A 19,075-nucleotide genomic window follows, 5' to 3' on the forward strand; every position below is an offset into this window, starting at 1 on the left:
CTTATCAAAGCAAGGAACTTTAAAAGCTAACACAGAAAGCAGCAATTGCAGACATATTGGTAATAAAGACAATGAAGAGTGGAAAGGCAACTGGCCCAGATGACATCCCAGTCGAGATCTGGAAGACGCTGGGAGAAAATGGTGTCACATTCCTAGCACCACTTTTCAATCGCATTACCGTAGAAAACAAACTTCCAGAAGCTTTGACCACGAGCACAACTATACCCATTTGGAAAAAGGAGACATCTGCGAATGCTCCAACTATCGACCAATCAGGTTACTTTGCCACGCCATGAAAATCTTTGAAAGTGTATTGAATCAGAGGCTCAGGAACCATGTAACAATCACATCCAACCAATGCGGTTTTGTCAAAGGAAGTGGAAACACTGATGCCATGCACGCCGCACAACTATTAATGGAAAGATACAGGGAGAAAAATAAACCATTGCACATGTCATTTTTAGACCTTGAAAAAGCATTTGATCAAGTGCCACATGCACTTATACGGCAAGCACTCCAGTATTCCTGAAGAGTACGTTTGATGGGTACAATTATTGTACTGTAAAGCCGCCAATCAAGTTCAATGTCCAGCAGGGATTTCACCACCATTCACTATAACTGTTAGCATTCATCAAGGCTCAGCACTTTCACCTCTTCTATTTATTCTCTGCATGGATACAGTAATAGCTGATTTACAAATGCCACATCCTTGGGCACTGCTTTATGCAGATGATGTGGCTCTTGTTAACCAATCACACACGGCTCTTCAACAACAAACACATGAGTATAACAATAGATCATTAGCTGATTATGGATTACGGCCAAATTTACAAAACACAGAATAACTTGAATGAGGCACTCAAACAGATAGAATAATCCAAATTAACGGCCAAGACTTGAAGAAGACCACTCAATTTAAATATCTTGGATCCCTGGTCTCAGCAGATGGGGATACCCTACTAGATGCTTAGATCTAGAGTTAATGCAGAATGGATGAAATGGCGGCAAACCACGGGAGTCCCGTGTGACAAAAGAATAGCTGAACATCTGAGAGCAAAAGTGTACACCACAGTTATCCTCCCTGTGGCCCTGTATGGAACAGAATGTTGGCCAACAACTCAGAATCATGAACAAACTCTTCATGTGATGGAAATGAAGATGCTCCGGTGGATGCTTGGCCTGACTCTTTCCGATCGTGTTACAAACGAAGTCATATGACAGACTTGGAATTACACCAATTACAAAGAAAACGAGGGAAACACGGCTCCAGTGGTACAGGCACATTATGTGCCAGGAGGAGACTTCTGTTGCAAGAATGGACCTAAAGGCAAAAATGACCCACGTGGAAGACCAAAGAAACGGTGGATGGACAGCATTGCTGCAGACATACATGCTGTCAACCTTACCCCTGAAAATGCCCAAAATCGAGCTATTTGGCAAAGAAAAGTCAATGCTAACCCCCTCAAGGGGAATACAGCCCTAGAAGAAGAAAGATTGGTAAAACTATTACTATACTTCCCCCATATGGGCAGCTAGAGAGTATGAAACTGGACTTCAGTGAATTATATAAAAAAACTTATATTGAACTGAAGGAATGATTACCTTCCTATTCAATTATACACAAAAAGGTCATTACTGTACATACTTGTACATGAATGCACAGTAATAAATGTATGCTACCTCTTTCTCAACAGAACACCTAGCAAAACTTAGGCCCTTTTTTGGATGTGGTGTTTACTGCGAGGATGAGCAGCATCAGTCTTCCTTTTAGGTACATGCAGTATTTAACACTGTAGCTGGTCACCCCTATCATTTTAAACTTGTAGGTTTCTGAATCCCCAAAGAACTGCACAGAAGCCACAATGATGATCAGGGCATTTATGTAATAATAATATTTATGTAATTATGTAATAATAATAATAAGACCCACTGCCTTGAATATTCCTGCCTGTAATCTATAGAGTTTATGTAAATATAGCACTCTTTTATGTTTTAATGTGTTGGTGGCAATCCTGCTTCTGGATAAAGTTTGATCAAATCTCCTAAGCTAGGAAATAAATAAGATAGATGGCTCAAGTTTGCATGTTGCTATTTACAGAAATTAAAACCTTTCACTAAGATTAAATGCTCTTATAATATTTGGAAATCATCAGCAGTTAATTCATCTAAAATAGATATTAATTGTTCAACTGTTAAAAAGTTTCAACATTTGCTTCCAAGCATACATGACTACAACACAAATGTTACTAATATTTCAACTTTACTATGTCGTTATGCAGATGGACAAGGCTAATAGGTCAATGATTCACTACAAAGTCAGAAGCTTGGGGGCTTTGCTTTCATCGACTAGGTGTGGTGCTTTCATTAAGTCTTCACGCCATACAGCAGCCTTTCCCCTCTGCTTTCTATCTCCTGGAATGTCGTTCACAAAGAGTTCATTTTCCCCCAATTTATCACTTTTTAAAGTTTGCCACTTGGTACTTTTAATATGCTGCTATCTTCGAAGGTGAACTATCTTCTGGATCAGTAGAATCTGACCCTGGTCTTCCAGTGCAAAGGTTGCAGGCAGAAAAATCAAAGATGACACAAGAACCACTTTATGTAAGATGGTAATCATTTCCAAAACATTATACAAATATCAGTATGACAAATCTGGAAGCCAAGGTATCAAAGACTCCAGCACCGATCATTTCTTTTTCCCCTTTGAAGGCTTTGCAAACAAAGCAGGGTCAATCTCACTTTTAGCCAGACTTCTCACTGAGAAAAGCCTTGCTGCTCTTTCCTGTAACGTGCCGCCACATTTTAGTCCCAAAGCCATCAGTTCAACCTTCAGCTTCTCTAACCCAAGGGTTTCTAGTTCAGTAGCAGAGTTGTATTCCAGCAGATTTATTGTTACAGTTTCCTAAAAATGAGAGAAACACAATGTTGTAAATGTACATCTACACACCCAAAAGATAAAACATTCACTAGCTGCTTGAGGGGGATACAAATATTAGTGGGGTTCAGGTTGCTCTGGATCCCCAGGCAATCCAGCTGCCTCTTTTTGTTCAAGAGCAAGTCAACAGTCAACTTGATGACTGTTCTATGCTATCAGTCTAAACCTCAGGGCTTTAGCAACCACTAGAAGCCCCCAGGGAACCCATATTCATTTCACTCCTTTGCTTGACCTGTAACCATACCAAGTGATTTCATGCAGAAACAGATCACTTGCTATGTTTTCTAATTAAGGAGAAAATCTGAATTCCTAGAGGCTTTCCCCTTAAGCATTAAAAAGTTGCTTCCCTCAATACACAAGTGCATCTACGTGAACATCTCCTTTTTACTCTCGCCTTCCTTTTTTTGTTTCTTTAAACAAATCAGGAATAACGCAAAAGGAAATACTATTAAGAGTCACGTGGTGGTTCTCAAACACTTCCAAGGCATGCTATTGTAAATTCCCCATGTTATGTAGTGACAGGAAAAATTTAAATATGAGGATCCATTATTATGTATAGCAGTGGTGGCGAACCTTTTTGAGACCGAGTGCCCAAATTGCAACCCAAAACCCACTTATTTATCGCAAAGTGCCAACACGACAATTTAACCTGAATACTGAGGTTTTAGTTTAGAAAAACCGGTTGGCTCCGAGGCGTGCGTTACTCGGGAGTAAGTTTGGTGGTAGTTGGTGGCTTTGCTTTGAAGCAACAGTGCAACTCTTCCAACGGGTGAATCAGAACCCTAGGAGGTTTTACTCAGAAGCAAGCCCCATTGCCAGCAACCAAGCTTATTGCCAGCTAAAAGATCGCACTTTAGTTCTTTGCATGAAAATCAGTGGGGTTTAATAGCGCTTAACAGGGTTGCCTACACTGCTTCCCCAAAACTAGGTCTTAGGTTTAATGCTAATAATCGAGCCCAGCGGCCCAGGCCAGCATAGATGTGGGGGGGGGGCACTCTGCGTCTGCCCACAGAGAGGGCTCTGAGTGCCACCTCTGGCACCCGTGCCATAGGTTCGCCACCACTGATGTATAGGATAGAGGACAAAGTTGCACCATCATGGCTGCCAACAGTAACTGTATTCTTATTTCTGTAATGTAAGAAACTTTGCAGTAGACTCTTTTGCAAGCTCATGCTCCATAAGCAGGAAACCTCTTTAAGCACACTATGGTCATGTTCATCTGAATTGCTTTGGCCTCAACATGTGAATACCCTAGGTTAGGGGTCAAAGATTTTCTTGTTACAAAGCTAATCATGATGTGTCCTTCAACTATGGTATTTCTTGGTAAAGTGAGATTGAATTTGGTCTGAATCTCAAAACACTGGCAGAAAATCTGTATAGAAAGACATTTTTTTCAGAGGAACACAAGAACAAGCCAGCTGGATCAGACCAAAGTCCATCTAGTCCAGCTCTCTGCTACTCGCAGTGGCCCACCAGGTGCCTTTGGGAGCTCACATGTAGGATGTGAACGCAATGACCTTCTGCGGCTGTTGCTCCCGAGCACCTGATCTGTTAAGGCATTTGCAATCTCAGATCAAAGAGGATCAAGATTGGTAGCCATAAATCAACTTCTCCTCCATAAATCTGTCCAAGCCCCTTTTAAAGCTATCCAGGTTAGTGGCCATCACCACCTCCTGTGGCAGCATATTCCAAACACCAATCACATGTTGCGTGAAGAAGTGTTTCCTTTTATTAGTCCTAATTCTTCCCCCCAGCATTTTCAATGAATGTCCCCTGGTTCTAGTATTGTGAGAAAGAGAGAAAAATGTCTCTCTGTCAACATTTTCTACCCCATGCATAATTTTGTAGACTTCAATCATATCCCCCCTCAGCCGCCTCCTCTCCAAACTAAAGAGTCCCAAATGCTGCAGCCTCTCCTCATAGGGAAGGTGCTCCAGTCCCTCAATCATCCTTGTTGCCCTTCTCTGCACTTTTCTATCTCCCTCAATATCTTTTTTGAGATGCGGCGACCAGAACTGGACACAGTACTCCAAGTGTGGTCGCACCACTGCTTTATATAAGGGCATGACAATCTTTGCAGTTTTATTCTCAATTCCTTTTCTAATGATCCCCAGCATAGAGTTTGCCTTTTCACAGCTGCCATGCATTGAGTTGACATTCCCATGGAACTATCAACTAAGACGCCTAAATCCCTTTCCTGGTCTGTGACTGATAGCACTGACCCCTGTAGCGTGTATGTGAAGTTTGGATTTTTTGCCCCTATGTGCATCACTTTACATTTTGCTACATTGAACTGCATTTGCCATTTCTGAGCCCACTCATCTAATTTATCAAGGTCCGCTTGGAGCTCTTCGCAATCCTTTGTGGTTCTCACCACCCTACATAATTTGGTATCATCTGCAAACTTGGCCACCACGCTACCCACCCCTACTTCCAGGTCAGTTATGAATAGGTTAAAGAGCACTGGTCCCAAAACGGATCCTTGGGGGACACCACTCCCGACATCTCTCCATTGTGAGAACTTCCCATTTACACCCACTCTTTGTTTCCTGTTTCTCAACCAGTTTTTAATCCATAGGAGGACTTCCCCTCTTATTCCTTCATTGCTGAGTTTTCTCAACAGTCTCTGGTGAGGAACTTTGTCAAAAGCCTTTTGGAAATCCAAGTAGACAATGTCCACCGGTTCACCCCTGTCCACATGCCTGTTTACACCCTCAAAGAACTCTAGTAAGTTTGTAAGACAGGATTTGCCTCTGCAAAAGCCATGCTGACTCTTTCTCAGCAGGTCTTGCTTTTCTACATGTTTTATAATTTTATCTTTAATGATAGATTCTACTAATTTACTAGGAACAGATGTCAAACTGACTGGCCTGTAATTTCCCGGGTCCCCCCTAGATCCTTTCTTAAAGATTGGTGTGACATTGGCCATCTTCCAGTCTTCAGGGATGGAGCCTGATTTCAGGGATAAGTTGCATATTAAAGTGAGAAGATCAGCAATTTCATGCTTGAGCTCTTTAAGAACTCTGGGTGAATGCAATCTGGGCCAGGGGATTTGGTAACATTTAGTTTATCAATGGCTGCCAGAACTTCTTCCTTGTCTACCACTATCTTCACTAGTTCCTCGGATTCATCTCCTAAGAAGCTTGGTTCAGGTGCAGGAATGTTCCTCACCTCCTCTTGGGTGAAGACAGATGCAAAGAATTCATTCAGCTTCTCTGCAATCTCCCTGCCATCTTTTAGCACACCCTTTGTTCCTTTGTCATCTAACGGGCCTACTGCTTCCCTTGCTGGCTTCCTGCTTTTGATGTACTTGAAGAACTGTTTGTTGCTGGTCTTGATGTTGATAGCCATGTGTTCCTCATAATCCTTTTTTGCCTCCCTTACAGCTAACTTGCTTCTCTTTTGCCACCATTTGTGTTCCCTCTCATATTCTTCATCAGCCAAACTGGACTTCCATTTTCTAAAAGACATTTTCTTTTTTCTGATAATTTCCTCAACCTCTCTTGTTAACCATGGTGGCTTTCTTTTGGACTGGGTGCTGCCTTTTCTAACCTGTGGAATACATTCCAGCTGAGCTTTTATTACTGTGTTTTTAAATAACCTCCAAGCATCCTGAACAGTTTTGACTCTCTTGATTTTCCCTTTCAGCTTCCTGCGCACTATCCCCCTCATCTTTGAGAAATTTCCCTTTCTGAAGGAGAATGTAACTACATTAGTAGTTGCCACTTGTTCGCATGCTGAGATACTGAATCTGACAGCATTGTGGTCGCTGTTCCCTATCGGCTCAACAACACTGACTTCCTGCACCAGGTCCTGGGTCCCACATAGAATTAGATCTAGGATCACCTCTCCCCTGGTTGGTTCCACAACCATCTGCTCTAAGCCACAGTCATTTAGCATATCCAGGAAGCTCTCTCCTTACTATGACCTGAACATGCATTTTTCCAGTTTATATGGGGATAGTTAAAATCACCCATTACCACGACATTTTTGTTTTTGTTGGCCTCTCTAATTTCTTTTTCCATCTCAGAATCCTCTTGTGCACTTTGGTCAGGGGGACTATAATATATTCCTAATATTAAACTGTCCTTCACACCTGGTATTGATATCCACAGTGATTCTGTAGGGGAACCAGCTCCCCTTGCATTGTCTATTTTATGTGATACTATGCTCTCTTTGATGTAAAGGGCAACTCCATCCCCAATGCGCCCTGTCCTATCCTTCCTATAGAGCCTGTAGCCTGGTATAACAGCATCCCACTGGTTCTCCTCATTCCACCATGTCTCTGTAATGCCCACTATATCAAAGTCCTCCTTCAAAACTCTGTACTCTAGCTCCCCCATTTTAGGTCGAATGCTTCTACTATTAGCATAGAGACACCTGTATACCCTGTCTCTGTCCTTAACCTGGGATTTATGTGCTTTACCCTCAAGTCTTTTGTAGACACTATCCCTTGTCACATGCACATTGCTATGTTCCTCGCTTGTATGTGGTTGATTTAGAAAAACCTCCCTCTCTGTCTGCATCCCCATAGATACTGTATTCCGAACCGAAGTCACCTCAGCTCCTGTCGGCTTTCCCCCAGTGATCAGTTTAAAAGCTGTTCTGCCACCTTTTTAATGTTGAGCGCCAGCAGCCTGGTTCCTCTTTGGTTAAGATGAAGCTCGTCCCGTTTGTACAGGCCTACCTTGTCCCACCAGACAGTTGCCTATAAATTAAAGTTCTGCTCATGTCTCAATCCAAAACCCTCTAATTTGACAGTGGGTACCACTGATTAATGGAACTCCTTCCCAGATACATAAGAGAAGGATCGCAGTTGTTACACAATATAAGGATCTTATGTGCCATAGGATATACAATGCTAATATTGTATCACGGTATCCTTTGGGATTTCCGTCTTTCAGAATTGGGAGGCACTGCTTGGCAGTGGTTCTAGTCCTTCTTCAAATGTACATTTCAGACTCTTGGCCTCTGGACTTCCCAATGTTCCATCTTGTCCCCCATGCTTTTCAACATCCATGTAAAGGCACCAGGAGAGGTCATACAGAGATCTGGGCTGAGCTGACATCTATATTCGGATGACACTCAGCTCTATCTTGTGCTACAGCAGATCCCAGGGAGGCTGTGGAAACCATGACCAGGTGTGCTTTCTTGGTCATGGCACCAAAGTTGTGGAATTCCCTCCCCAGGGATAGCCATCAGTCTCCTAATGGTGTCTTCCACCAGTGGATGAATACTTCTTTGTTTGGCATACCCCAATAATAGCACCAGCCCTCCTCTCAGTTTCTGGATTTTATGTGTTCTTACTGAATTATTTTGTAATTTTAAATGTTTTGGTATGTGCTGACTTGGGCACCCTGATCAGGTGGAAAGGCAGCATAGAAGTGTTTTAAATAAAATTAAAATCAATTGATAAATAATATGTAGATAGAGAGCTACAGCTGCAAATTTAACGGTAATTTAGAGCTAGCATTCTTAGGTGCTTTAGGCAGGGAGGGATTGGGGGAATTCATGTATTTTATTGTCTTCCTCTGAGCTTTCTGAAAGCAGAAACACACAGCAGACACATATACACGTGTGATTTTGAGCAAGCCCTCAATTTAACTCTGATTTGTTTAGTACAAGTAAAAGTGGCATAATGCAAGCAGCGTTTGTTCCTTTGGCATTAATATAGCAGTATAACCTGGGAGGTATATATGTTAACAAGGTGAACAATGTGTCTCACATATATTTTAAAAAGATGAACAGAGAATAAAATAGCAAAATGAGCCCATCAGTCAGCAATCGTCGATCACACTTACGTGGTCTTGTAACTGGCTCACAGCTTCCTGGGAACCTAAGGTGTTTGCTTGCTCTCCTTCCATCTTGGCTACTTCATGGTTCTCAGCAGCAACAGTTTCACTGCTAAGCAAATCCTCTACCAGATGTTTCCCAGGTGGTTCCATTTCCTCTTGTAACTTCTCAGCCATGTCAGAAACTGAACTGCAGCTTATGGATTCCTCGGAACCACCAGGACATAGCTCTGCCCTTGGAGCCACTTTAAAATGGTCACCAGGCAAAGCCTTGCAGCTTCCTGATGTGCACGGGGCTTCGTCACCTTCACTGTCACTGCTGTCTGGAGAACTATCAGGGTCTTCCAGTCCTTCCACGCCCAGCCTGTCAAATTACCCAGAAATCTGTTTTTTAAGTGTACAAGTATTTAGTAATTGTCTTGATGAGACACAATAGACTTAAGTGATGTGGGTTAGGGGCTAAGAGGATGCTTGCTCCATAGGCTAGGCATGGGAGCCTATGAAGCCTGAGAAACTTTTGCTTGACAACAGAGAAGCCATATAATTTATGGTAATGTTAACAGGAGCACAACAGAGACCATGTACATTAAGAGATACAGGCTATCAAGACTACTTTAAAAATGTGATACATTAATACAGCTTCCACAAAACTTCACGCAGCTCATGAAGAAGCAAAAACTTAAATTATTCTGCTGTACTGAATCTTTCCACAGATTTTTGTTTTTTGCTTAAATCTTAGGTTATCTTACAGTTCTGTTGAATGATACTTCAAATTGGGAATTCAACAGGCTGAGCTGCTGAAGATTCTATGGGACAGTTTTAGCTGGAACTATTTCATAGTTACTCATCCTCCACTTTAAAAAGAGCAGTTTGAATCTTTTGTCTTACAATTTGTTCTTCTCATGTTGAAAGTAGTGAATACTATAATGCTTACCAAAAACATCTTTTCTTCTCAAATGCTGCCCCATTCTCAGATTCATTCGGACGCTTTCGCCTCTCATTGCTTTCTGGAGACACCATGTTGCCGGAAAAGGCCTGCATTCCTGAACAGAAGTAAAAACCTTCAGCTCCTCCTTCATCTAATTCTCAAGACTTCAAAGGAGGTTCACAAAAACTAACCACAAACAGCCCAACAGCCCATTGAGATTTGACAGGTGGTTACATCTCCATTCCTTGCCTTAAGTCTAATCTTCCATTAAAAAGTTTATTTAACATGCTTATTGTTAATCTCTAACCTTTTTTTGTTCATGGTATCACATACTGTGTAGCCAATACACAGAGTAGTAAACCACTGATGCTCTGTTGCACCACTTATTGAAACTTTGATAAAGCATTCAGGAGGATTTAAAAAACCCCAACAACTTCTTGAGTGAAATCAGTGGAGCTGACAACAAATTTGTCCAGAAATTATCACCAAGATGAATACCATGAAACTTAACTTTGAATCTATTGCCGAAGGCTTTCCTGGCCGGAATCACTAGGATGCTGTAGGTTTTCTGGGTTGTATGGCCGCGTTCCAGTAGTATTTTCCCCTGACGTTTTGCCTGCATCTATGGCTGGTATTTTTCACCTGCATCTGTGGCTGGCATCTATGCCATACAACCTGGAAAACTCACAGCACCTTAATTTTGAATCATCAATAGCTATGGCAAAGTCTACACAGTCAGAGCCTCTACTAAAGCAGATCAGCCCTTCAGATACAAAAATTCCCTGTTTTCAGTACTACCTTTAAGGACAGAGTCCTCCAGCCTCTCTGCCATCTCATGACACTGCTGCTGATAGTCTGGATTAGTGAAAAAGTGCTTTGGCTCAGCAAGTTTGCGTTTTAGCCTTTCCAGGCGCCTCTGTTCCTTTTCGGCTTCACGTTCTGCTTGCTGCTTTACCCATTCAGCCATTCTGGAAGGGAGCAAACAAGATAATTTTCTGTATGTCAAATTATGCAACAGGTTCGGAATCATTTAGTCACTAATTTGTGCCACTTAATGCAGGGAGAAAATATCCTAGGTACAAAACCTCCTCCACCTCCCTGTTTGCATAAACTTTGGAAACCTACTACAGAAAAAAGTTACTGAGTGAAACTGGGCAAGTGTCACATAAAGGGAGGTGAGGAGCATAATTCTTAAAATCTGTTATTACACAAAAATTTAAGATATTTAAGATATTTAAGAAATTTAAGATTTAAGTCCTGCCAATTAAAATCATTCTCCTCATACGCTTCTTGGTTTCACTCTAAACAATTATCCCAAGCAGTTTCCACTAGTTACATCCTGCACAAATGGTAAATGTCACTAAAAATGTGGACAGAGTAATGAAACCAAGCAGGTACAGTTCACTAACATTGAGTCGCTTGGTAATGATGCCATATAAGCAAGTTCAAGGCAGAGCTTAGCAACGAAGACATTAGTGTTCTCAGGCAACTACACAGAAATATCAGTTCTTTAAAACCACAGCTAGTGAGAAAGATGGATTATTTCTGAGACCATGGCCCTTTCTGCACCCTCCCTGGGGCCGTTCACATGGACGGTCCCGGGAAGGCGGCAGGCGGCGGCACAGCCTTCGCACAGGCTGCGCCGTCCCTGCAAGCTTACCTCGTCCCCTGGCCTCCGGCTCGTCGCAGAGGCCAGGGGACATGCCTCCACAGGCTGGAGCGACGGCTCTAAAGTCGCAGGCCAGGGGGGCATGTCCCCTGGCCTCTGCGACGAGCCGGAGGCCAGGGGACGAGGTAAGCTTGCAGGGATGGTGCGGGGGACATGACACCTTCCAGCCGCTGCCGTTCGCACGGCAGTGGTTGGAAGCCGCTGTTTCTGGGAAACAGTCGCTTCACGCCCATGCAAACAGCTCCCTAGGGACGGCATTTTTGCCGTCCCTAGGGCGCTGTTTTTGGCCCGGGAGGAAAGGGCCCATGGTAGATTAAGAGGAGATGAAGTGTTGTGATATTTCATAGCAGTTATGATGTTCTCATCTGAATGGTTTAATTCTACCACAAAGAAGAGTAACAACAGTGAAATGTGGTTATTTTATGGGTTGATCCAAGACTTCTGCAAACACTGAGAATGCAGAAGCAATTTTTACTACCACCACCTTCTTACAGCAGATTCCTTGGTTCCCATTCTGCAAAATATCACTACTGAGCATCGGTGGGGCCCTCTGGAACAGTTTGCCAGGAGCTCATGGGAGCTCCAGCAAGAAGGCAGGATCTGTCAAAAGCACCTCCTCCACTCTCACATCAGTGTTCAGGGAAGCTTTGGATCAACCCAGTGCAGCCAAGAGAAAGAAATGCCTCACTCTTTTTCATGGTTGACATCTCGAAGCCTTCTTCCGCTAAGATCTCTACAAGCTTCCCGGTTGGTTGTTTTTTCAATCTGAGCACCAAGTGCTCGCAGCATGGATCCAAAACCTGGGAGGAACAACAGCAGATATCAGCAACAGAACTGCAATACCCTCCAAATAATTACAACATTTAAAGAAAAGGGCTTTCTAATAATGAGAACCCCAGCTCCCTATTAGGCAGACTATTAGAAAGTGATACTTATGTTAGTAACATTTAATCACCCTCAGCTGAGACCAAAACAGTACAGATTTTAAATGTCATGGTCTAAATTATTAAGAGAAAAAGATTATTTCAAGCTGAAAAAACTTGAGTCCAGTGGCACTTTTATTTGAAGAAGTGTGCAAGCACGCAAAAGCTTATATCAAGAGTAAAACTTTGTTAAAGGTGTCACTGGGCTCAAACTTTTTTCTGATAATTCAGACCAATCTGGTTATCCACTTCAATCTATTAATCATGATCCTGCCCCCATCAAGGTCAACATTCTTCTGGAACTAAGTAGTAAGTGTATGTTGGGAAAGTAAAACTGGAAGAATTCTTATGTTATATTCTCATCTAAATTTAATCTCTACATCTGTTGAGCTCTTCATACAGACAGATCAGTTGGCTTGTATTTAATCAGAAACTTGTTTAGTTCACTGCATTTAAAGAAAACATGCAATATAGCTGTCACAGGGGACCATGTACTCTAGTTTACATTTGAACAATGTAATGCAGCCAAGGACCTCTGGAATTTTCGCAAGTAATTTAAATTTGCATATATTGCTACTGTCAATATTTTGCCAAAGTGTTTAAAACATGCCTCAAAGAGACCTAAAACAAGTGTTAGTATCAGCACTGTTTAGCAATAGTCAGTTAATCCTTTCTGTACCAATGGAATAGTGTTGGAATGCTTGAAAGGCATATCAAAGCAGTTTGTCGAGCCTAAAAAATGTACTTAGGAAAATAATTGTGCACTGCAAAAAAAGTTGTGGCTCTTATAAGTACATTTTTTCAAGGATGCTTTTTAAAAAGTATAGATATTATATAATTAATTAAATCAAACAAAGAATGATAACTTGATCTCACAAAGACTCAGAAGGGATAATTAAGCCAACACAAGATTTCTAAGCAGGACTGAAAGAAGACTTTCATTTTACACTTGTTTCAAAGTTACAGCTCTTGTTCAGCAGAAAGTAGCAGTTGAGAACCAACCTCCCTTTCCACCACACAGTCTGGGTTCAAGACTGTAGACAGCTCCATCCTGTAGCAAATCTTCAGAATCAATACATCGGCCATTACACTTGACATAAAAATGTTCTTCTAGAAGACCCTAGACAGATGTTTTAAAAAATAAAATGTGGTTACAAGTGTTCTGCTTTGGTTACAATAATGCATGTTACTTGCAGTGCAAACCAATACAGAGTCTCTCCGATACAAGTCCACCAATTTCAGTGTTGTTACACTTCAATAGTTCAGTACAGAATTTTACAGCTATTTAAAGTAACATGCTAGCAGTTTTCTCAATGGTAGGAAGATTTGGGACTTTGTCTGCATGGAACACAAAAATGTGATCAATTATGCAGCCTAGAAGCCCTAGACCATAAAATAAAGAACACAGACACCAGCATAGAACTAATTGGGAAATGAAATAGTCTATTAATAGTGACACATATATGAGAGAGAAAAAATCAGAAAGATTAATACCAGGAACCAAATAAATGATTACCCATAGCACAACACTATTTAGCATTATTTATTTCCTGTTCCATTGACTTCAATATGCGACTTCAGAATATGCAGGTAAGACCTTTTTATTCCACTATTTCTGTAAGCTTTATTTGTTTAATAACCAACAGCTTCAAGAATTATTCCAGAAAACCCTCCCATCCAATATTGAATGTGATACCTAACAGAGACCAACTGTTTGCACACTTGCAAATCACTTCATTATAATTCTGGGACACAGGGATATTTTGTGGCCCAGGAATCATCAGTAGCTTGTTGTTCACAGATCCTTAGGAACTGGAAGTACAGAAAATAGAACAACCCCTAAAGACAGGCGTTAAGACAAGATCACAGCATTACCAGAAGAAAGACAGACTTCATGTATTACTCCATGAAATCCTTTACAGTCTAGGATTCACATATCTATATCTCCTGATATGCTTCTCTACCAACAGCTTCATTTACCTGAATATGATCTTTTGAAATGCTGACCTGAAAATGGCAAGATTACCAGTGCTAATATCTAAACACCTCTTGTGGATACCATCTAGTGAAACAGCTCACCTGATGAGGTCAGCAAGGCACCCACACAAATATTACTCTACAAAATGCCGTTTTTAATGCTTTCTCAATGTTTGTAAAAAGCTTATATATTTTATACATTGCTGGCTTTAATTTTTTGTAACCTGCCTTTAGTCTTTGTGATGAGAAAGTAAGAAATAAATTATGAGACACATAAACGATTGTACTAAACAAAAAAAATGGAATATCAAAGTACATTCAGAAGATCAATTAATAGCACTATAGTACCACTTAAACAACCTACTGCCACCCCACTCCATAAACAACCGTGATTGATAAAAAGCGTTAAAATCACATAGGCAATAACGAACTAGGTAAGCAAAAAATTATTCTAAACAAGACACAACTATCGTGATTTTGTTTATGTGACATTATTTATGTGACACTATTCACGCACTTCAGTATGAAGTGGGAAGCAAAGACCTTTGATTTACATAAATACTCTTTAGCCTCCCCACACTTTACTAAGAAACAGTAAAAATAAAGAGAGCAAAAAAACCTAATCATTGTATCTCCTTTCACAACTTGGTCAGGCACCTACTTACCTGTTTCTCGCAACGGGCACGAAGCAAACTCCGCGCTGAACAACCTTCAGCCGGTAGCAACACCAACTCCATTCTGGAAGCCAACGGATCCCTCACTAGTAGCGCCATTTCTGTCTTCTTTTCGCTTCTTTTCGGGAGGAAGCAAGCGACACCAACTCACCGAGCGGTCACCGACGCGCACTAGTGACGTAAAGGAACAAACAGGAAGCAGAGGATTCATATTTCTTCACGACCTTCGGGGGATTGCTCCGCTTCTGTCTTGCCAGTCTTAGTTCCCGCCCACGTGACCCTCAGAGTGCTATTTGCGCACGCGCTAAAAGGATTTGTGAAGCACGCAAGAGAGAGAGGGGGAGGAGTGGGTAGTAATTGGCTGCTCGGCAGAGAGTCGTCTGAAGTGGCGGTTTGTCTCTTGGCTTCGAGCCGAGCTTCATTCTGTCGCCCTTTTTCAAATACAGGAACGAGTGACCTGCCTGCCTTTCCTTTCCGCTGGGATGCGGGGTGCGTCGCTAAATCAGCCTTCTGACTATTCTTGGTACCCTAATGAGAGTCGGAGGCTTCCATGTTTTGCAGTCGAAAATTTCTCCATTCTGCTTTCCTACAATGACGGGTGCGGCTTGAAAACCAAGCCCACGCCTTTGCCTGCAGCATCCCTGTTATTTGTTGTCGTTATTCATTTTTACTTAAAATTGGGGCCGGTTAGAAAGTGGGTGTCAGGATTTGGGATATTACTTGCTCATGTGTGATAATTTGCCCTCCACTTATTTGTTTCTTTTAACCCGATTATAACCCCCCCCCCCCCCCGCCCCTGCTGTTCTCTGCTTGTGCGCATCCAGTTCATTGTGTGTGCACGCGCCATATTGCCAGCCTGCATGCCAGTTTAGGGCCAACGATCTGTTTTTTCCAACGTAGCAAATGCAACTGCCTGCCTTGTAACCATGCCAGAGGCAACAGGAGCAAGAGCGGTCGTTTCGAAGGCAAAGGACAGATCCCTAGCTTGCAGCCGCCACCGGCTGCCTAAGATAACGCGACTGAAAAAAAAAATTACAAACGCTGAGGAAGGAAGGAGGAAATAAACCAGCCAGAGTAAGGCTTGAATTACACAGGGCTCCAACAAGCCCAGGATCCTCCTCCAGCAATTTTCTTCAAAAACAAAACGTTCGTGCCCTGACCGACACTGCCATAGCCTGCATATTCAGTATATGAAACAAGCATGATAGAAATCTGAGCAATTTGTGAAGGATATTTGGAAGAAGAAAAAATACATCTGAGTCAGGTAGCAACCTCACATAGGCTTCCATAATGAATGCTTATGTGGAACTGGTTGGATGCCTCATGTATGCTGAAACTAGGGTTTGCTGCAGTGATTCAGTGTGAGGAAAAAGTGCTCTGCACCCATGTCAGTGTCCTTGTCTCCAGTCAGACTACACATTAAAAGAAATCCCATATGGTTAGAGAGATTTAGATTCCAGTGCAAACATTCTGTAACTTCTGGCACTGGTTCTTGGACTAGGTCCAGTGAGCCTTCAGCAATGTCCACACAAACAGGCATCATGAAAACTGTATGGAAGAGTGATGCTGCCAAGGGCAGTTTCATAAAGAAGCTATGTGGAGCCTGAAGTGCAACAGAAACTGATGCTGCCACAACTTAGCACGGTATGAATAATGGCTATGAATATGAGAGATGTTATGAAGAAACAGTAAAGCAGTTACAATTTAAGTCAGAAACCTGGAAAGGAGTGGCTGATTTCCAAAAATAAAAGCAACAAAGCTCAAGTATATCTGAATGGTACTCCAATGAACTGGGAGCCTTGCCTCCTAACTTCAGCTGTGCTTTTTCAGATGTCAGTGGACACTCTAAATCAGGGTGTACAACAGCTAATGTCAACCCAGGTGATAACTGACAGGGCTGATAGGTGGAGAGATCAGGTAGCAAACCCCACAGGGAGTCCCACAATCCAGGCTGGCATCTGATGTTAGCGATATAAATCATTGTTGTTCATAACTATAGGTTTGGGGGAGCATCTCAGTCCTACATGCCCAACAAAAAAGTGGCCAGATAATGATCTGGGTCCCTTGACAGAAAGTTCCACCAGGCCAGGGCCACAGCTGAAAAGGCTGTGGCCCTAGCTGAGGACAGTCAGATGGCCTTCAGACCAGGGACCACCAGTAACTGAATGCAGGACTCTCTGGGGAGTATACTAGAGAGGACAGTCCTGCAGATACAAAGGTCCCACCCACACCATTTAGGGCTTTAAAGGTAGATATCAATACCTTGAACCTGATCCAGAAAGCTGCCAGAGCACAGGTTGTATATATGCTGTCTGGGAGGTTCTTATGGGAGCCCAAGCAGCTGCATTTTGGACCAGCTGCAACTTCTAGATCAGCTTCAAAGGTAGCCCTGCATAGAGTGAGTTACAGTAATCAAATATTGAGGTGATTGTTGCATGGATTACTGTGGTTAGGTCAGGGTGGGATAAATATGGCAAAAGGTGCTGGGTCTGATAAAGATGAAAAAGGCCATCTTGGCAACATCATTGATTTGCATCTCCAAACAGACATCCACACCCAGACTCTTACCCAAAGAAGATGGTATGAACTGGGCCCCATCCAGAGTAGGGAATTGGGCTCTGTACCCCGGTCCTCCCTGGCTCAGCCACAGAACCTCCATCTTCAATGGATTCAAATTCAATGGCTTCCGTCAGCTCCGTTTTAACCATCCCACCACTTCAGTAGGATTTCTGTAGTTTAAGTGACCTCCAAAGCTTACAGTAAATAACAATTAAAAGGAAATATCCATTAGCTTACATTCACCCAGCTTATCTTTAGTCATGCAGTAAAGATTCTAGTGTTGTGGTAGCAGTTGCTGCCAAAGCAACTTTTAAGAAGCCAGCACAGCCAATCAGATCTGTTACCCAACTTAACAGTATACGAACTTATTTTTATATAGCAATGGGGAATTACTCAGCAATGCAAGAGGTAGGCTGGGAGGGGATCTTTTTAGACAACTATACCAGAAACAGCTTGAAACGTATTCGCAGAGAATTCACAAAAGACCAAATTGCAGTTTAAATATTTTTATATAAGTTTTGGTTGCAAACAATCACACAGTGAGACATTAAGGCACATACACACAATTCCTAAGTATATAAACAGGAAGGAAAAGATAGGTTGGATGATAGAATGGGAGTTGGGGAAGCAGGGGACTTATACGTTACCTAAAATCTGCAGAGAAGTTCCAGAAGAAGGCAAGGATTTCTATGCCAGCATAGGGACCCAAGCGAAGGATGATATATCGTGTCTCACACCAACTTGACCAAGGGAGGTTCAGGTTAGAAATGAGCACTGAGGCTCTGGTGAGCAGAACTTCTATACCCCTTTGCGCAGGTAAGGCAGGAAATTCAAACATAGGTTTCGTTTCTCTGCAACTGCTTGGGGTTTCCTTGCTGGACTTGCGGGGTTGAGCTAATTAGCAGCTCTATCTATTGTCTCTACTCCTTGGGACAATGGGGTCAATTGGTCCTAGAATAGATTATATCAGTGATACCTTGAATGGTTTATGCAGAGGTGCTTCCTAAAGTCTCTGCCTTAAGTATTCAAATTTGGCTGAGGCTTGAGTGAATCAGGAAGGGATCTTGTTGTTAGAGAGATCGTGTCTGGGAGATGGGGGAAATGCAGGGAGGAGGCAATTGTTTGGAGAAATGGTTTTTCAAAGCACAGTATCAGGGGCTTCCAAAAAAACAGCTTAGCGAGGTGTGGTGTTCATGAGTTCTACAGATTCCATTATGTTAACGGAGTATTCTGGCAGGGTGGGATAATCAAAGATGCATGTCCTTGTTATGAGGTGTCCAGATTGTATCACTGGAGTAACTCATAGATCTAATCTCTGCAAACAGACTGTTTTGCCTTAGGCTTACTTTCAGCTTGGACACTCTGCTATCCACTCATACAAACATGGAAACTGGCATTTTGTAGAACACAGTATAAGAAATAATATGAAATCCAGTATTTTATAAGGCGGGGGATAAAGGCCATGATAACAGATCAAAGCAGTTAGGACTTCATCACTTAAACCGTGAGGTGTTCAGTACCTCCTAAACTTGTGTTGCCAGCTCAGGGTTGAGAAATAGATGGAGATTTTGGGGGGTGGAGCCTGAGGAGGGCAATGGGTGGGGTGGGGAGGGGAGCG

General features: G+C 42.3%; 1 protein-coding gene across 1 annotated transcript; it reads right to left on the reverse strand.

The window, feature by feature from the left end:
• Positions 1 to 642: 642 nt before the first annotated feature.
• Positions 643 to 15,069, reverse strand: SDE2 (SDE2 telomere maintenance homolog). The gene is made up of 7 exons (XM_048506831.1): positions 14,890 to 15,069; positions 13,250 to 13,367; positions 12,013 to 12,124; positions 10,454 to 10,623; positions 9,662 to 9,770; positions 8,737 to 9,091; positions 643 to 2,902 (listed from the first exon to the last, which is right to left on the reverse strand). The coding sequence occupies exons 1-7, from the start codon at positions 14,995 to 14,997 to the stop codon at positions 2,687 to 2,689; spliced, it is 1,188 nt and encodes a 395-aa protein (XP_048362788.1). The 5' UTR covers positions 14,998 to 15,069; the 3' UTR covers positions 643 to 2,686.
• Between the last annotated feature and the right edge of the window lie 4,006 nt (positions 15,070 to 19,075).

The sequence above is a fragment of the Sphaerodactylus townsendi genome, linkage group LG01 (assembly GCF_021028975.2).
Source record: "Sphaerodactylus townsendi isolate TG3544 linkage group LG01, MPM_Stown_v2.3, whole genome shotgun sequence".
In the NCBI taxonomy this organism is placed as follows: Eukaryota; Metazoa; Chordata; class Lepidosauria; order Squamata; family Sphaerodactylidae; genus Sphaerodactylus; species Sphaerodactylus townsendi.